The sequence below is a fragment of the Thamnophis elegans genome, chromosome 1, assembly GCF_009769535.1.
Source record: "Thamnophis elegans isolate rThaEle1 chromosome 1, rThaEle1.pri, whole genome shotgun sequence".
NCBI lineage: Eukaryota > Metazoa > Chordata > Lepidosauria > Squamata > Colubridae > Thamnophis > Thamnophis elegans.
The window spans coordinates 113798460-113819410 of NC_045541.1; the positions used below are offsets into that span (position 1 = coordinate 113798460).

The window sequence follows — 20951 nt, forward strand, 5'->3', positions numbered from 1 at the left end:
TACAAGGATGATGAAAAATGGGTATATAAATTAGCGAGTTTCATAAGTGCCCATGTGTTTTAATCACTAATCCTGATTATAATATCTTTTGAGGGATTTATCTAATAAAAATATTGCCCTATTCATGATTTTTAAATGTGTATGTTTGTAAATAACAATATGATTGTTGCTACAATGTTCAAAGATTTCATAATATTTAATCTATCTTGACTTTCTCTTCAATAGGTAAGTTCAGTTCCACACTCTATGAGACGGGGGGCTGCGATATGTCGCTTGTGAATTTTGAGCCAGCTGCAAGAAGAACATCTAACATCTGGTGTGTTTTTGAAAGTAATTGCTCTTGTTTTTTGCAGTAATACCAATTTATAAATGGATAATATTTGTAGGATTGCATTTTGATACTAACAGCAAATGTTTTTGATTTATATTGTATAATATCAGAGGTTATGTATTGAATCTAATAGTTATGATTGAATAATAATTGGGAACTACACACCAATATTATTGTTATATGTGTGCATGCATCATAAAGAAAGAGAAAATCCTGGCCTATGGCTCAAATAGATATTCTGCCAAAATCAAATATTAGCTTCAATATAATGTGTATGCTAGTCTGTAAGAGGATATTGGGGTAATGTTCTCTTTTCGAAAACAGAAAACTGAATTGAATTAGAAATCAGACTAAAGCATCCAACTAAACTTGTCTTCTTGTTTCAGTGATACGGATTCTCATGTATCAAGTTCTACCTCAGTTCGTTTTTACCCACATGATTTAGTAAGTTTTTGCATTTGTTACTATTCATTGTAAATTATATATAATTTTATATTCTAAACTTAGCTGCTCCAATTAAATTCAGGCTAACCACCTGAAATTTATGGTTCAGATGTTCTGCTATTTTATTTAACTTTGGGAAAGATCTGTATTTCTTGTTGGAGACAATTAGCCAGTCCAGATATCCTGTGGCATACCCATAGTGTTTTTAAGTAAATGGTCATAAGCAGTTGTCATTCAAATAACTCTTCCAGAGATAGCTCTCTACCCAGTGCTTATAGAGTCTTATAAAGATGGCAGGTAATCAAGTCGTCATCATCTAGCAGGATCTCTCCCCTAACATTTATGTTCTTTCAAAATATGACTGAAGAAGGTAAATATGAAAGCAAAATCTTATTAACGTTATTGTAGCTTTCCCTCCCTCAGATCAGACTGAACAGACTGTTGACCATAGATACCGATCTTCTGGAGCATCAAGACATGGACCTAAGTCCTGATCTGCAGGACCATTTACAACCACAAGAGGAGCCATCACAAAAAGTGAAACACTATTATCGCTTTTGGATCTTACCCAAAGTCTGGATTGGTATCAATTTTGATAGATTGACTCTTTTGGCTTTGTTTGACAGGTAAGTCCTGTATGCTTTATACTGTTCTAACATAGAATATGTTTAGGTTATTAGTCTACTTGGAAAGAAATCTAAAGATTCTAGAAGTATCAAAGCATTAAGGAGTACAATTACCCAAATAATAGTTTACTGAGAAATGAGCAAGATCATAATAACAAAATATTTACTGTTAATTAGAAAAAAAAAACCTAGAAAACAAAGAGGAAGTGGTGGTCTCTTCTTGTTAAGATTTGGACTGCCAGATGATTTGATTAAATTGGATATATTTAATAGAACAGATTGTTCACTTGAATTCAAGGGAAAATATGGCTGATTATAACTAAACTGTATTTCAAAACCAAAAATAACAGATGTGTCTTTTAAATATGCATAATAATAGTTATTTGATGTGTTCTGCTTTCTTGCATTCTTTGTTCCTGTTGTAGCATTTTGCTAATATATACATCTCTTTGTCATAGGAATCGTGAGATCTTGGAAAATGTACTAGCTGTCATTCTAGCTATCCAGGTGGCTTTCCTAGGTTCTGTACTCCTTATAGAAGGCTTCTTCAAGGACATATGGGTCTTCCAATTTGTTTGGTGATTGCCAGCTGCCAGTACTCTTTGCTGAAGGTAATGTTTTATCCTCACGGTTGCGTGGTTTTAAATGATTAAAGTTGTCTTACTGTGTGAGTTAATATACAGTATTTTCAAAAGATGCCCCTGTTTTATAGTTTATTTTTAAATAAAGATATTAAAAGAGCACCTTGAAGGGGAGAGCAGAATAATTATTCCCAAATGCCAACAAATCTTTCATATTCCTCTCAGTTCCTTTTTTTAAAAATATGCCAGAGAAGGAGATTGAAATAAATTAATTTTGCCTTTTAAGTGTAAACCAGCCATAGCTGAGGAGTTTGCATAAACTATGGTTTGTAGAACAAGTGTGGATTTCAAAATATATTTTATTAGATTTGATGTGATTCTGGCTTGTTCTTATAATCGTGATTAAGAAGCCACTAATCCTCTTTTTGAGGTGTCACAGGAAATATTAATGTATGTGGATGTAGTATCTTGTGAGACAGGCAATTATTAATACTTGGGAATATTATTCATTCTGTAATTTTTTTTAAGTGAGATTCATAGAAATTTCAATCTTACAAATTGTTAAAAACCACATTGGGTAATATTTTAAAAAGAAATATCCAGAAGTTTTCTAAATAATTCAAAAGCCCACTCACAATTTGAGATATTTGAATTGTCCCAAATGAGGCTACTGCATGACTGTGAATTTGGTTTCCCCCCCCTAGGAAGCAACACAGTTTTCCTTTCTATGGCAACTCACACAGAAAAACAGTGTGTTCTTCCTATTGTTGATTACACTTTTTTGTATATTTCTGAATTCTTCATGTCACATTATGATATTTTACAGAAATTGACTGTACGTCCATACAGAATGTCTAAGATTTTCCTGGTCTCCTCCTTCGATGTGGAAAAAAACAGGGGAAAACAAGCTACATCGTCTCCCTTGAGAGACCACTAAATGGTCATCTTCCCCACCAAAAATTGTTTTAAGAGTTGTATTTATTTTCTGTTGCAATTAGACATATCCAAACTATGATAGACTTTTTAATTCCTGTTTGCTCTGGATAATAGTTGAGAAATATTTTTTCATAGTTGGAAAATGCTCTCCTGATAGTTTTATCTGTCCAGGGAAGTCATTTTAAATACCATTTGTTCAGATTATTATTTTAGGAGATACCAAAGCAACAATAACATTTTCCTGCTATCTTTGCACTTTTTCAGAGTGTTCAGCCAGATTCTTCATCACCTCGACATGTAAGTTTTCCCATCTGGTCTTTATGTAGTGTAATAAATCAAAAATTGCTGCATCTATTGCCGTTGTTTCAAAAAATATTGCCATTAAGAAGAAATTGTACTTTAAAAACATTGAAGGTTTTTTTTAAAAAATCTATACAGTATATGATACGCCTACAAATGGCCAGTATACAGTTCAAAATGTACTAATTAAATCGACTAAAAAAGAAGGTGATTTTCTAAATCACGGGTGTGAAACTCAATCATATCACGTGATGTTAGGTGACTTATCATGACTTTTTTGCCTTTGCGGAACCGCAGTGGATGTGGCCTGTGATGCATTCGACCTGTGGGCTGCCAGTTTGACACCCCTGTTCTAAATAGAAAGTTTTTGGAGTGTTAACTACAGAAACTAGAAAAACAATACACATACGCAGCAATATTTATTTTAACAGTGCCTGATAGGAATTCAATAAAGTCACAAAAGAGTTAAGGCAATTTCTATTACTTTAGTAGAAGCTGCAAAAAAAATATTAATCTAATGATAGCAGAAAATAAGCTGTTGTTTAGAACTGAAAATCAATGCTACTTGAATCTTTGTTACTTGGAGTATGAAGCTGATGTAATTGATACAGAATTAAAATAATAGTGTGCAATGTCTTTTGGAATGGTGGGGGGAGGAACCTATTCCTTCACCTAGAAAAAGGCATATAAATTCTGTCTTCAGTGGAACTAGCATGCGAAATGAAATTTCAGAACTGATTTTTAAAGAAAGGCGTAGTTATGATTTACAACTTAAGTTGCAGTACTCAAACTTGTATTCCAGGGTCATAACCGAATCATCGCCTACAGCAGGCCTGTTTACTTCTGTATATGCTGCAGTCTCATTTGGCTATTGGATTATGGCAGCAAGAGCACTTTTACTGCACGGTTCCAACTATATGGAATGGCTTTCACGAATCCAATATTGCTGCTTTCAGCAAGGGACTTGATAATGGGTGAGTGATTTTTTTCCTATTTGGTGCATTTAAGTAAGGGCTGGTAAACCTGTAGCCTTCCAGATGCTGTTGAACCAAAATTGTAGCCATCCCAAGTAGCAATGTCTAGAGGTTGCTAGGTTCTCCCATCCCTGATGTACGTTCTGATTGCTTACTGTGTCATCTTTGCTCTGTTGAAGCTAATTATTCTTTTTTAGTCTCTCCCTCTCTGTCTTTCTCTTTAAATAAGATGAAGTGTTACACCAGTTTCAAGGAGGTCCCAGTACAAAGAGTTTAAGTGAATATACAGGATTTAGATGCTAGAAAATATAATCAAGACATAGGGAAAGAACAGTATAGATAGTCTTTGTTAAGTGGCTATCTTGTTTAGTGACTGTTCACAGTTTGACAGTGTTGGAAAAGTAGCTTTATAATGTGGTACAAATGTGGAAAATCAGTTAGCAATTCTTTATGTACTTACTGCTTTTTATTGTTTTTGTCTCCTATAGTGTTTATACTATGCTTCCCTATAGTATTCTTCATTGGTCTGCTGCCTCAGGTGAACACATTTGTGATGTACCTCTGTGAACAATTAGATATTCATGTCTTTGGTGGCAACGGTGAGTAAAACCATTTTATTATATGAAATATAATCAGTAAAAAACTTTTCAGTGGGTTTCTAAAAATAATTTGAGTGTTTATGCAAACTCTCAGTTTTCAGTGTGTCATCATTTTAGCCTTTTCAGATTATAGGTTGTCTTTGACTTACAACCACAATTGGAAATGGAATTTCCATCGCTAACCAATATGCTCATAAAGTGAGATTAGTGCGGCAATCCTGGCAATTCCCCTTATCATTGTTAAGCAGAGGTGGGTTCCTACCAGTTCACACCAGTTCGGTAGAACCGGTTCGTCAAATCTACCGAACCGGTTAGGTTCCACCAGAAAGCAGGCCACACCTACAGAAGAGGTTCCAAAAATGTTTGAAACCCACCACACACAGACACACACAGACACACAGACACACAGACACACACACACACACACACTCACACAGAAAGAGAAAGAGAAAGGAAGGAAGAAAGAAAGAAAAAAAGAAAAAAAAGAAAAAGTGAGAGAGAGATGAAAGAAAAAAATGAAAAAGGGACAGAGAGACAAAAAGAAGGAGAGAGAGAGAGAGAGAGAGAGAGAGAACACATGGCCGGCAAGCCACTCCCACCAGGTCACATGGCCGGCAAACCACTCCCACAAAGGAGGCCACACCCACAGAGTAGGTTCGAAATTTTTTGAAACCCACCACTGTCGTTAAGTATATTTTAGCAGTTGTTAGCTGAGCACCCACCCCAATCTGAATCATTCTAAACTTTGTCCTTCCCACCACCAAACCTTAGAAAAGTAAGCAGCTCCCCCTCCCACCTGCCTATATTTGTGAATTCTGAGACCCCTGATACCCAGCTTACCTTTTTTGGTCTTCTTGCTACTGCTGCTGCTGCTAATGAAATGTGCCTGTCCTGTCCTTTTGCACCAAGAAGCCCCATTGGCAAAAGCACTCCAGGAAAAGCATATAGTGTTTGCAAGTTACTTCTCCAGGAACCAGCTTAGTGAAAAGAGGCAATATGTATTCTTATAAATATTCTTTTGTGCAAAGCCAGCAAGAGCATTCTGGCACAAATAGGCCCCTTTGCAAGCAGCCTTTCCAGGAAACTATTCCTACCTGTGGCTTCCTGAGCCATGCCTTGTCCCTTTCCCATTGGGAAAAAAACTGCTTTTCACTGTTTTTGGCATGTTTGTAACTTCAAATGGTTGCTGAACAAATGGTTGTAAATCAGAACTACCTGTATCTGGCTAAGTATTCCTACAAGGCAATGATTAATAATCAAATAGTTATGTACTGATTTATATAAACAAGCATAATGTTAACCATATTTCAGTGTAATGTAGTAGTTCATTGGTTTTATTCATAGTTTTTTTTCCCCTACAGTACTCAGCTTGGGGGGGGCGGGGCAAAAAGGAAAACCATAACATATCAATTGTAATAGAAAAGTAGACTGTGGTCTGCTACAAGTTAGGAAAGTTAAGGATGAAATGCATAAGTCAGGGTTCACTTGAATTTTGCTGTTCTATGCCAAACTTTGGTATTGTGTACTGTATATACTCGAGTATAAGCCTAGTTTTTCAGCCCACTTTTTGGGCTGAAAAAAGCCGCCTCGGCTTATACTCGAGTCAGTGAAAAATTTGCCCGAAATGGAGGAGAAAAAGGGGCGGGGCCATGCCGCTGGGTGACGCTCGTGAATGGCCCAGTGCCCCTGTGAGTTTCCCCTCCCTCTGTGTCAGTTTGCCGCGCAGCGCGCACCGCACCATCCCCCCTCCTCACGTTCTAATGTAATGCAGGGCTGTCTTACGATTCCCCTTCCTCCCCCTCCTGCCGCTCTGCAACGATGTCCCACCTCCTCCTTGTTATGGCAAGCAGCCACATAGCGATGTCCCACCTCCTCTGGTACAGTGATCCAATGATAGGAATCACTGTGCCGTGTGTCATAGGAGGCGGGACATCGCTCCCGCGGCTGCACGGGACATCAGCATCACAGCGGGACATCAGCATCATGAGGTGAGTGAAGTATTTCATTGAATACACCGCTAGTTTACTGTTTTTCTTTGAAATAAATATTCAAAAACATTATTGGTATCTATTTTTATTTTTGAAATTTACCGGTAGCTGCTGCATTTCCCACCCTAGGCTTATACTCGAGTCAATAACTTTTCCAGTTTTTTGTGGTAAAATTAGGTGCCTCGGCTTATATTCGGGTCGGCCTATACTCGAGTATATACGGTATATGTGTACCTGCACACATGCAGGCACATACACACTTTCAAGTCACTTTTGACCTTAGGCATTGCCAGTCCCTGTACTTTTCTTTGCAAGATATTTGGAAATGGTTTGCCATTGCTGCCTTCCTGGGGTTAAAAGAGAGTGACTGTCCTAAAGTCACACTGCTGGCTTTGTGTCTAAGACAGGGTTAGAACTCACAGTGTTATGGTTTCTAACTTGTGCCTTAACCACTGCAGCAACCTAATTCTTTTTTGGCATTATGTCTGCTCTTCATTGTCCCAGCATTAACCAAGCAATTGATTAATTTGAGAGCAATATCTCAAAATTTGTTAACAAACAAAAAAATGGATAGGAACTTTTCATGCACCAGAATAATGTTATACATGATCTGATGAATTCTCCAGAATTCCAGAAATCTCTTCTAATTATAGTACTTCTATTAAGAATACAGATAGTCCTCAACTTACAACCACAGTTCAGCCCAACATTTCTGTTGCTAAGTGAGACATTTGTTAAGTGAGGTTTGCCCCATTTTATAATCTATCTTGCCAAAATTATTAAATGAATCTTTGCAGTTGTTAACGTTAGTTACGTGGTTGTTAAGTGAATCTGGCTTTTCCATTGAGTTTGCTTGTCAAAAGGTTGCAAAAGATGATCCCATGATCCCAGGACATGGCAACTGTCATAAATATGAGTCAGTTATCAAGCATCTGAATTTTGATTACTTGACCATGGGGATGCTTGTAACAGTTATGAATGCGAAAAGTGGTGTTAAAAATGGTTTTCATGCTGCTGTAACTTTGAACAGTCACTAAACGGACTGTTGCAATTCGAGGACTACCTCTATATTATTTGAGAAGGAATAATAATTTATATTAGATAAAATAAGAAGGTGTTAAAAAACATTTCCTGAAAGTAAATTCATTAAAAAAAATTATAACCAAAGACATACCTAAAATAAACTTCAGAATAATGAATGCTTAATTTTTACATCAAGATAATTTTTATTCATTTTTATTATTCTTTATTGTCATATTATTATCTAGCCACGACAAGCCTCCTTGCAGCACTCTACAGTTTTATTTGTAGTATTGTGGCCGTAGCGTTATTATATGGATTGTGTTATGGGGCCCTAAAGGTGAGTAGTAGCATTAGTGCTATATTTTTATACAGTACAGTTAGATTTAAAATTGTTATATTCTGGTTTTTTTTTTGTAAAATGGATAAATGCAGTTATCATCTGATTTCATTGTTTTATACCATACATGGAGATAACATCATTGTTTTTCATACAATACAGAAACCCAGGATCTTCCAATAAAAGTACCGTATTTATCGGCGTATAACACGCAGTTTTAAAACTAAAATTGCAAGCTTAAACCCTGCCTGCGTGTTATACGCCGATACTGCGTGTTATACGCCGGGTCCACTGTTCCCTCTAAGGTGCGCGGCCGCGCGGCCGCGCACATGGCAAGAAACCCCCGAGCAGAGGTTTCTAACTCCCGCGCAGAGGTTTCTTTCAAAGCAAACGTGGGGAAGTCCTTTGCAGGCAGCTAGAACTGGCTGCCTGCAAAGGACCTCCCCAAACTTGTTTCAGCGGCAGCTCTCAGCCTGGCGGCAGCGTCACACAGACTGTGGAAGGAGGGGGAGGAGGAGGGAACCAAAGAGAGCTTTTACCGAGTCTGCGCCCCACAGCCAGGACCGTCCTGGCGCCTCCAGCCGCGTTTCTTCCTGCAAAGCCCTTCGGGCAACCCGAGAGTTCCGCTTGACGCCAGAAGGGCTTTGCAGGAAGAAACGCGGCGTTTCTTCCTGCAAAGCCCTTCTGGCACCAAAAGGAACTCTCGGGTTGCCCGAAGGGCTTTGCGGGGAAGAAACGCGGCTTGAGGCGCAAGGACGGTCCTGGCTGTGGGGCGCAGACTCGGTAAAAGCCTCTCTTTGGTTCCCTCCTCCTCCCCCTCCTCCTCCTCCTCCTCCTCCTTCTTTCTGGAGCCCCTTCCTCAAAGATTTGGTACCAAAGCAATGGCGGTGAGGAAGTTGTGTCTTTTGGATTTTGCACTGTTGTCTTTTCAATGGTTCTCAGACTGGTTGAACCTTTAGCAGCTGGGGTGATATTCTTTACTGTTAAGGTTACAATTGGATGTGTTGGACAAATCTTAAAAGATGAAACTTTTATTAAAACGTTGACTTAACTAAAAACGTCTTCCTTTTTCTTCTTCTTCTTAAATATGATTTATTTATTTATTTATTTTTACTTCAGAAGTTTGATGACCGTTGTACAAACTAATCCAACCTAAATGTAGAGGAGGAGAAGAAGGGGGGGGGGATTTAAAAAGAGCAGAGGAAAAAGAAAAGAAAGCATGAAGAAAACATAAAGAAAGGGATGGGAGGGAGGGAAGGAAGGAAGGCACTTATGTTGAGGAGTTAATGTTATAATTCATGTTCTAATGTTATAAATTTTAATCCAACATTAAGTTCCGAGCTTCCAAGTCATTTATTTTTAATGAAAAAAATTTTTACTCAAATTTTTGTGTTAAAATGGGGGATGCGTGTTATACGCCGGTGCGTGTTATACGCCGATAAATACGGTAATTTGAAATAGTTTCAAGGTGCAGACAAAAATCTCACCTCTTTATATAAATTCCTTACTTTAGGAAAGTTCAGTGTGCTAGTATTATTATATTATAATATTGTAATACAAAGAACTAAAACACTATAAAGAAAAAAAATGCAATAATGATTTATAGTGAGAAAAAAATCTTTTTCTCTAGGCATATTGTGATTATTACAATAAATTAATCCTAGCAAAAAAGAAGTAAAAGACTACATACAGAATTAATTTAGCCCTTAATCTGCTAAATTCTTAATGTTGATCGTTGATTAATAATTTAATTAATTAATGTAGAATTCTAAATTTTACATTCTGAAGCTTGAGAATTTAGACCATATGGAAATATATTGCTTCATTCTTCTTTTTATAACATGGAAAATTTTCAAAAATAGCAGATTTATATCCCAATTTTAACAGGAGCGTCATACAGCAGATGTATAGACATGGCTACATGGGTCTCCAGATTTAGAGAAAATGCTTGTTGAATATAAATTGCCGAAAAGCAGAAGTTGTGGTCATTTATTATCCTTTCACCCTGTATATATAATTCCTCGTGAGTGACCATGTCCTTTTTGAAAACGTTCATTTGCCTTTGTTCTGATTTTTCTTTAATTTGGAAGAGCATAGTCTGTATGTGACTTAAATACAGAGATTTGCTCCTTCCAAAGTTCTCATTTATTTTTCCCAGGAAATTATAATGCTTCCATATGCTTTCTGATCTTTATATTGAGTAGTGTGTGCCTTGTTTCAGAGGTCTCAGTTGGAATTCTATGACTCCTAAAACACTGGAGTTGGAATATTTTGTGATTACATTTCATTATCCCAATGGTGCTTTTCCCAAAAGGCAACTGGACTTCTTGGTTTTTGCTTTGAAAACATTTTGCTTCCCATTCAAGAAACTTCTTTCATTCCCTTCACCAGAACTGAAGAAGCTTCTAGGATGTGAAGTAAAACATTTTCAAAGGAAAAAGAAATCAAAGTCCAGTTACTTTTTGGAAAAAGCCCCTTTGGAACAACCATGACTGGATGATTGAGACTCTCCATAGACATTTACATTTCATTACTTTGTTTTGTATTAATCAAAAATAAACTTGTGGTTTACCACTCTGCAATTGATGTTACTTATTTTTAATTCAGAATTTCTAACAATTTTAAAATAAAATTATCTTTTACACTATAATTTGACTTAATCATTCTGATAAGGGAATACATGTTTATCTACAGGATTCTTGGGATGGTCAACATATTCCAGTGCTTTTTTCAGTATTCTGTGGTACATTAGTGGCAATTTCCTATCATCTCAGCCGACAAAGTAGTGATCCTTCTGTCCTTTTGTAAGTGATGTCTTCCTGTTCCTATATTACATCAATTTTGCTTCTCAGATTGAGGAATATAAACAAAATTAATTTTTTAAAAGCCTAAAGCTACTTCTATGAATAAGTTACCTTAACTCACTTGGAACTAGTAGTAAATAGATATAGGATTGGAATTGCAGCTCTTTGCTGCATTGAAATTTCTTCCTTAAAAATACCAGGTTACTCTGATCATTGCCATAAACTTTGATGATTCTGAAGCATTTGTATATGTAAAAGGCCTGAAAGGCCTTCCTCGTGGTCACTAATGCCTTAGTCACTTCCCAGTTGCATTTTTGCAATGCACCTTGTATGGCACTAGTTATTTGTAGGATCACCTCTCCCTAAGAATATCTACCCATTCCACTAGATCAGATAGGGTAGGCACGCTCCTGGTCCCCTCCCTAAAATCTTGTCATCTAGTGGGACATTTGAAGCATGCCTTTTCTGTGATTGCCCCTATCTTCTGGAACACCCTCTCCTCAGCAATTCGATAGGTGCCCACCCTTCTAGCCTTTTGTAAGAAATTAAGACCTGGCATTTTACCATTTTACCAAGGTGCTGGTATAGGATTGTATTATTGTCAGGCATAAGCAAACAACCCACTTTTGAAGAGTTCAATTAACTGTTTTATTGCTCAAGCCTCTACACAGGGATTTTCTCACACTGTTTGTACCTAGGTGAGGCTAGATAAAGTTCAGTAGTATTCAAGGAAGGGTTGGGCTTTGCCTTCTTGTGCCTACATAGAGATTCTAGACTAAGTCCCTATTTGATGCCTCCCCCTCGTTCAAAGAGTCCCGCTCCTAAAACCGCATATATAGATAGTTTGGAATATGGGCAACTGGAGCCTACCATGGAGTATCCTAAGGAGATGATTAAGGCACAGATTTTTTGTTTACTGCTTTACTGTTTTTATCATTATTTCCTGTCATAAAACAATCTTTTATAACTTTGTTTTACTGTAGTTGTGAGCTGCCTAGGGTTACTTAAGATGGGCAGTGATATAAATCTTCTAAATAAATAAATAAATTTAAGACGCGGTCAGAGCATTGTAGGAATTATTTGCATAAGAACAGTCAGCTAAAAATTACACAAAGAACTTGAACTTACTGACAAATAGTTTGACATATTGAACTGAAACATTTCTGATGATATCCAAAAGATAAATGTGTAATCATTAAATGGTAACATTCATTTACATTTTCAAATTTCAGCTATTTCAATGAAACCATGAATGATTGGCAACTTGCTGTAGAGGATATACAGAAACAATTTATAATATTTTATCACAAGATCTACAGCATTATAAAACTATCCAGACAGTGGGGATATCAAAGAGCTATACAGAGCTCTTTTGATAGATACCATTTGTTTTATCAAAAAAGGAATGCTCATTTTCTGTTGAACTGAAAGGGATGCTTTAGATTTACTTAGAATACAGTAATGAATAATGCAGTTCTTTTCTGTAAAGACTTTGTTTAAAACAAGTATTTATTTTAGCTCTTTAGTGCAATCAAAGCTTTTTCCTACTTCAGAAGATAAAAACCCAGAAGATCCATTATCTGAAGTCAAAGATCCCTTACCTGAAAAGCTTAGAAACTCAGTGGTAAGTTGTAACAGTTCAATTACTAATAATTCTAATATGTTTGCTATTATGAGACTAAATATTGAGCTAAATAGTTGATATATTTCTGGAATATTTAGGAATAATCACCATTTTAGTTGTAGTCTAATATTTATGGGTGTTTCAATGTTGTATTCACCATGGAGGAATGAGCCAGAATATCTACATATTAATAGGAGAAGCTAATCATTAGTTCTGGAGAACATTGGGTTGCAATGGTTATAGTTAAACATGATGAAAACAATTAATCTAAAAAAATAATTACTTTTTCACATGGACACTATTATTATTATACAACTGTATCACAGCGGCCAGTTGTTTCGCCGGATTTGGCATTGGTTACTAGTCGGGCCCCACCCAGGGGCCTAGGACGTCGTAACGTATTTTCGTAATATGCGTGCAGATCCAAGCAGTGCGGCTTTTTGCATTTGACTGATGGTGATTTTGTCAATTTTTAACTGTTTTAAATGTAATTCCAGTGCTTTTGGAATACCACCCAGTGTGCCAATTACCACTGGAATTACCACTGCTGGTTTGTGCCATAGTCGTTGAATTTCAATTTTTAAGTCCTGGTATTTTGCGATTTTTTCATGTTCCTTCTCGGCGATCCTGCTATCACCTGGTATTGCGATGTCTATGATTGTGACCTTATTTTTCTCAACCAGTGTGATGTCTGGTGTATTATGCGCCAGTATTTTGTCCGTTTGTATACGGAAATCCCACAAGATCTTGACCATCTGATTTTCGGTGACTTTTTCAGGCTGATGTTCCCACCAGTTTGTTGCTGTTTTAATATTATAATTTTTGCACAAATTCCAATGGATCATTTGTGCTACTGAATTGTGCCGCAATTTATAATCAGTCTGCGCGATTTTTTTACAGCAGCTGAGTATGTGATCAACAGTTTCGTCAGCTTCTTGCAAAGTCTGCATTTGGCATCATCAGAGGATTTTTCGATTTTGGCCTTAATGGCATTTGTGCGGATAGCTTGTTCTTGCGCAGCCAGGATTAGTGACTCTGTTTCTTTCTTTAATGTACCTGTTTTTAACCATAACCAAGTTTGTTCCCTGTCCACTTTATCTTTTATTTTTCCAGAAATTGACCATGCAGTGCTTTGTTCTGCCAACTCTCCATTCTTGATTTTATCACATCTTTTCTGTATTCTTGTTTTGTCTGTTGGGCCTTCAGTAGATTTTTGTTCTTTACTTCGATTAATAGATGTTCTTGACTTTCTTTAAATAATCAGCCAGTGCATGTTTTTCTTCTTCAACTGTTTGCTTCACTTGTAATAATCCTCTGCCACCTGATTTTCGGGGCAGGTATAATCTATCAGTATCACCACGTGGATGTAAACTGTAGTGCATTGTCATTAGTTTCCTGGTTTTTTCGGTCCAAAAGGTCCAAATCAGCTTGTGTCCAGTTAACTATGCCAGCTGTGTATCTTATAACTGGTATTGCCCAGGTATTTATGGCCTTGATTGTATTTCCACCATTCAATTTAGATTTCAAAATTTTCCTAACTCTGTTGGTGTACTCTCGCCTGACAATAGTTTTTACTTCTCCATGCTTGATGTTATCCAACTGCAGAATGCCTAAGTATTTGTAGGCTTCATTTTCTTTGCATTTAATTAGTTGGCCATTGGGCATTTCAATTCCCTCACATGCAGTGATTTTGCCCCTTTTTATGGATACAGTGGCGCATTTTTCCATGCCAAACTGCATTGAAATATCGGTGCTGAATACTCGGACTGTATTTGTCAATGATTGGATTTCTATTTCTGACTTTCCATAGAGTTTCAAATCATCCATATATAGTAAATGCGAAATTTTTTCAGCTTTTTTGGCTGTTTGGTAGCCTAATTTCATTTTTTTTAAGATTACTGATAGTGGGATCATTGCGATGATGAAGAGAAGAGGTGAAAGTGAATCACCCTGGAAAATTCCTCGCTTGATATTAACCATTCCGTAGATCTCATTCCCTACTGCCAACTCAGTTCTCCATTGTTTCATTGCCTTTTCAGTAAAGGATGTAATATTTTTGCTAATGCCAGTTGTTTCTAAGCATTTTATGATCCAACTATGTGGCAGTGAGTCAAATGCCTTTTTGTAATCAATCCAGACCATATTCAAGTTCGTTTTTCTGTTCTTACAATTTTCTAATATCATTTTATCAATTAGAAGCTGATCTTTTGTGCCCCTGCTCCTTCTTTGTTGCCTTTTTGCTCTACTGGCAAGATGTTGTTTGTTTCCAAATAATCCATCATGTTATCTGCAATAATGCCTGTGAGTAATTTGAAGGTTGTTGGTAAGCATGTTATTGGTCTATAGTTTTCAGGTGTTGTTCCTTTAGTTGGATCTTTCTGAATCAAGTATGTTTTTCCAGTTGTCAACCATTCATCAATTTGGCCCTTTTGTAAAATTTCATTCAGTTGCCTGGCCAATATTGCATGTAAACTGGTCAGATATTTGAGCCAGAAACCATGTAATTGGTCCTTTCCAGGTGATGTCCAATTCTTTACCTTTTTAACTCGATTTTTGATCATCTCAGTTGTTATTTCTAATACTTGCATTTGTTTGTTGCCAATGCTTTTCTCAAAGTCATGTATCCACTTTGCTTCCTTGTTGTAGTCCTTTGCATTTTCCCACAATTCTTTCCAGAATTCAACTGTGGCCTGCTTTTCTGGTTTTTCACTTTTGGTGTCACCATTCACATTAAGACTTTGATAAAAAAAAAAAAATTTCATTTTTTTTAAGATTACTGGTAGTGGGATCATTGCGATGATGAAGAGAAGAGGTGAAATAATATAATAATATAATAATAATAATAATAATAATAATTATTATTATTATTATTATTATTATTATTATTATTATTATTATTATGTTAATCTTTGGTGAGATTCACAGCCTTTGGGGCTGGTTGGTAGCTCAACAGTTCGAGTCTTAACCAAGGACCTAGGAACTGTTGTTGTTGTTATTATTATTATTGCTATGATAATACTCTGTGCTCAAGATACACACACACACACACATACAATTCAGATGTTGAAATGATTTGCTCAGACTATGCTAAGATTTATGATATTCTGTTCTAACAACAATTTAAAAAATTATCTCTGTATAGCTTGGCAAATCATCTGATACCTAAACTAAAATTCCACAAATATGTCAATACAAACTGTGGGTGGGGAGTAGGTTTTGAGACTCTATAAATATTAATTGCAACAGTATATTTTAAAACTGTCTTCAAAATAACCATGTGAGTAATAAAAATGTGGAAATTTTATAGAACCTTCTTGACATGCAGATGCATTGTCTTTTTTTTCTTTGTAGAATGAACGTTTGCAGTCTGATCTTGTTGTTTGTCTAGTAATTGGTGTACTTTATTTTGCAATCCATGTCAGCACAGGTTTCACCAGTATTGCAGGTAAGATTTATTTCTGCTGCCCACTAAAAAATCATGACACACATTTCTTTTATAAATCTTTCTTGGATATTTTGGATTGCTTAACCACATAGAAAACTTGTTTCTAGGTTCAGCCATATCACATTGACACTATGTATGCCTCATGTGTTTTTTTCTTGCTTTAAGTGCTACCGGGTTTATTCCAGCTAGTCTTTATTACTATCTTAAGAAATTTAAGTAAGATGGGAAGAATATGAGGTAGCCTATGGTTAGAAAATTCTCTCATTTCTGCATGTTCTGCTTGTGCAACTTTTTCCAGAGCAGACTTATGTTTCTGGTATATGAGTAAATATGGAAACTTGGAATGCTAAAAACCATGATGTACTGAAGCTATGCTGTCTGAACAGACCAGAATCTCATTTTTGTTTGTTTTTGTTTTGTCTGATACACATGCAATAAAATGCAAATATTAGCGGTTGGGGGGGGGGGCACTAAATGATAAACTTCCAGCAAATTCAGTGGTTAAGGAGTTGGAGAAGAGTCTAGATTTTAATCATATTCATCCAGAGAAGCTCATTTTAGGACACCGATATTTTTCTCAAAAGATAGGTGAGAAAATACAGAAGAAGGAGTGTTCCAATCCTGGACAAAAAAAAACAGAATTTAATTCTAATAATAACATGCAGTATAATATTCTGCATTTAAAGTAAAGCATTTAAAGGGAAAATACAGAATTCTACTGCCATTTTTCTTCAGTTGGTACCATATTCCCGTAAACTGATATACATTTAATCAAGAGAAGCACTAGGATCCAATAGGGCACTACATCATGTGTTTCTGATATGTTGTGACATAAAGTGTTTGTTGATAAGATTAATCAGAGGAGAAGATAGCTTTTAATCAGAGCTGCTATTTACAATGAAATAAAGTAAATAAGGTAACACAATTCTGAAAGGGATGGTTATTATATTTACCTGATTTTGAGATTTTTTTTTCTTAAAATTTCTTTTAGCCTGTTTTAAGTTACGTTTTGTATGCATTGGTGGGGATTAATAGGATTTATGACCCATTATGTGCTGCCTCAGCTCCGAAAACAGCTCCCATGGCACTGTTTTTCTCATCCATTGCTGAAAACCAAGGAATACTATCAATTTGAAGTCCGCAGTAAGTAGCACAATTGCAATAGATTAACTAAATATTGGTTGCATTATCACTAAATATATATATATTGTGTGTGTGTTGCATTTGTGCTGATAAATAAACAAAGGCAACATAAAAAGGCAACATAAAAAAGGCAACATAAAAGGCAACATTAAAAAAAATGGCTTTCTGCCTGGATGGCTCTAGGGTGATCCAAAAGACAGAAAAAGGGAATCAGTATGCTCTCTCCCATATTTGGGCATACCAGGGTTGTGACACAATACATATATATGTTGCCAACACAAAGACAGAAAAAGGGAGCAATATGCTCCCTTCCATATTTGGGCATACCCAAATATGGGGATGACACAATACATATATATGTTGCCAAGACAATCTCAATCTTACACGGGAGAAGACCCGAATACAACAAGACCAGCATATATATGCATGTCTTGTTGTATTCGGGTCTTTCCCGTGTAAGATTGAGATTGTCTTGGCAACGTTTCGGCGAGGTCTCACTAGCCGTAGTGGCACAGTGGTTAGAGTGCAGTACTGTAAGATACTTCTGCTGACTGCAGGTTGCCTGCAATTTGGCAGTTCAAATCTCACCAGGCTCAAGGTTGACTCAGCCTTCCATTCTTCCAAGGTCGATAAAATGAGGACCCAAATTGTTGGGGGAAAATATGCTGACTCTGTAAAGCATTGTAAAGTCTAAGTCTAAGTGCTATTGCTACATGCTAGTTTTTTCTTTTTGCCATAGAAACCTTATTCCTCTATAAAGAAAAACAGTTCAGCTTATCTTAGGGATGCTCTGTTAGAGGTATTAGAGTTGAGTTTGATATTATATGCATACTCCAGAAATACTTGATTCAGAATGTGCTCTTTGACTTCTTAGATGCCGCACATGTTATGTGGTTTGAGAAAGCTCATATATGGCTTCTTTTTGTGGAGAAAAATATAATCTATCCCTTGGTAGTCCTCAATGAACTCAGCAGCAGTGCAAAGGCTATTGCTAGTCCAAAGAGATTAGATACAGAGTAAGTAGATTTATTTTACTTTTGTTTTAATTATGATTAGTATTTTGAAAAAAAAGTGTCTGTCTGGGAGCTTTGTTCTATTTTCACTTCCCATTGTATAACCTTTCATCATCCTCAGCACTAGGAATGCTATAGTGTCTCTCTCATGCACTTTAGAATAAAAATGTCTCATTCAAGCCATTGAGTTCAAACTCCTACTCCCTATAGAAATTTAAGTTAAAGTTGATGGCAGATAGATTGTTCTTCTAGAGCAGGGGTGTCAAACTCTATTTTATTGAGGGCTGCCTTAGGGTTTGTGTTTGATCTCGCGGGGGGGAGGCTGGGGGGGCATGGCCAGGGTGGGTGTGGGCATGGCCAGCTCAATGTCATTCATGTTGGAGGCCCTGTGGTGGCCCGAGCGCTCTGGCAGCAAAAATGGGCTCCCAAGCTCCGTTTTCGGCTGCAATGCCCTCCTGCAAACCCTCTGCCAGCAAAAATGGAGCTCAGAGGGCCGTCTGCGGCCCTTGTGAACTCTGTTTTTGACTACGATGGTGGCCCTCCCAAGCTCCGTTTTCACTGGCAGAGGCACCAAAGAGGCTGAAAATCTGGGGTGTCTTATACACCGAATATAGTATTTTTGCCTTCCGAAGCCCCGCCCCTTCACCAAAATGGCTGTGCATACCATAATGGAGGCTTTCCGAGAGCTCCTGGGGGGCTGGGGAGGGCAGAAATTAGCAAAAATGGGCTGTTTTTTGCCCCCCCAGCTCCCAGCAGCACTCTATACGTTTCCACAAGCAATTCCGCATGGAATTTTTTTGACAAAAAAATTGACCCGTTTTCAAAAAAAGGGCCCTTTTTTTGCTCGTCCCCCCCCCCCCCCGGAGCACTCTGCAAGCCCACCCAAGGCTATTCATGCCTTTTTTGGGGGGGAAAAGGGGGCGCATCTTCGTGAAAAATGGGCCATTTTTGGGGTGTTTGCAGAGTGCAAAAACTTTTTTTTCCCTTTTGGAAAGTTCTTTAACTGATTGAAGAGAATTAGATTGATCAAGTGCTGTGCCAGCAGAAATACCTACCTATGTACTGTATCTCTCTCTCTCTCTATTTCTCTCTCTCAATCCCTCTACCTTCCTACCTACCTACACACACACACTCTCTCTCCTCCCTACCTACCTACTGTATTTCTCTATCTCTCTCTATTTCTCTCTATCCCTTTATCCACCTACCTACCTACCTAACTACTCTGTCTCTCCCTACCTATCTATTGTATGTATTTATTTATTTATCTGTCTGTCTGTCTGTCTGTCTGTCTATCTATCTATCTATCTATCTATCTATCTATCTATCTATCTATCTATCTATCTATCCATCCATCCATCCATCCATCCATCCATCCATCCATCCATCCAGCCATCCATCCATCCATCCATCTATCTATCTATCTATCTATCTATCTATCTATCTATCTATCCATCCCTCTACCTACCTGCACTCTCTCTGCCTACATACCTACTGTATTTCTCTCTCTCTCTCTTCCCTCTCTATCCCTTTATCCATATATCTACTTTTAAAAAAATTGCCTCTTCAAATCTTGGCGCATCTTATACTCCGAAAAAATATGGTATGCTGAGACCCAAACAAGATCCTGCGAGTTACGAATCTAATAAAAAGGAATTTTAGAAAATAAGTTCACTGAGAATAATCAACAAATTAATCAAGCAGAGGGGAGTGAGGCAAGAAGAAACTAATGGGAATTTCTAAAGGGAAAACTAAGGGAATTCCTTGGCTTCAGATTTCATCTGAAATTCTATTTTTCCATTGCAGACTTGGTGCTTTAATGATTACTATAGCTGGTATGAAGTTGCTGCGCTCATCTTTTAGCAATCCAACCTACCAGTATGTCACTATCATTTTTACAGTGCTTTTCTTTACGTTTGATTACAATCGATTCTCTGAGACCATGCTGCTAGACTTGTTCTTCATGTCCATACTCTTCAGCAAGGTAAAGTCAAATACAGCATCATCTTCTATTCCATATTGTTACAAGCAACTGGCAGAAACTGGTTTAGTGTGAACATCTCAACATCTGCCAGTGCAAAGGGCGGAAAGGCTTTTTGTGTAGCAGAGCTGTCTTCTTGCTCAATGAACTCTTATAAAGATCAAGCAGGCCTTTATAACACAGATCTAGTTCATATATATTAAACTCCTATTTATTTAGCCATGGTTCACTGAATAAACTAGAGTTGGCTGATTTGAGCAATGTACGAAGCCATAAATTTTGATTCCTAAAATATAATGGCTGCATTCATACAAACTACTAAGCTGAAACTACTGTTTATAGGTGAGCATGTCATGTAAGCACAACGTGTATCTTCTTCAAGTATTATTTTATTGTTTCCTGTGTGGTTTTGTATGATGTATGCCTTGTTACTAGCTGAGTAGACCATATAGGTTTCTGTACAGGAGTTAATAAGTAATGGATAAATAAGAATTGTTATGGTACCAAGCATAAAGGTATTTTGGTCAATGTTGACAAATCTCAGAAAGCTAAGTAAAATTGTACATATTAGACATAAAGTAAAATTGGATAATTGGACAAATTTTGATTGGAGATTTAACAGGATATCTTAGGGTATAGACAAAAACTAAGAATTTGAGAAAAAAATATCCCAGAGGAAGCCAACATAAACTACCAAGACGATGCTTTGTTGTAAAGGAAAATACATGGGCACATCCATGTAGTCTCCAGAAGTGAGGATTAACTCTACTTTTTTTTCTTTTTTTTAGTTTTACAACGTAAATAA

General features: G+C 37.0%; 1 protein-coding gene across 1 annotated transcript in view; it reads left to right on the plus strand.

Annotated features, from left to right (window-relative positions):
• PCNX1 (pecanex 1) overlaps positions 1-20951 on the plus strand; it is a 100779-nt gene that overhangs the window by 56127 nt on the left and 23701 nt on the right. The window contains 18 exon segments of the mRNA XM_032213323.1: positions 226-316; positions 718-775; positions 1184-1401; positions 1860-1969; positions 1972-2012; positions 3183-3215; positions 4021-4192; positions 4681-4791; positions 8048-8139; positions 10834-10943; positions 12462-12567; positions 15919-16012; positions 16699-16763; positions 17004-17036; positions 17038-17155; positions 18030-18171; positions 19972-20149; positions 20489-20501. Coding sequence (XP_032069214.1) covers positions 226-316; positions 718-775; positions 1184-1401; positions 1860-1969; positions 1972-2012; positions 3183-3215; positions 4021-4192; positions 4681-4791; positions 8048-8139; positions 10834-10943; positions 12462-12567; positions 15919-16012; positions 16699-16763; positions 17004-17036; positions 17038-17155; positions 18030-18171; positions 19972-20149; positions 20489-20501 — 1785 coding nt within the window.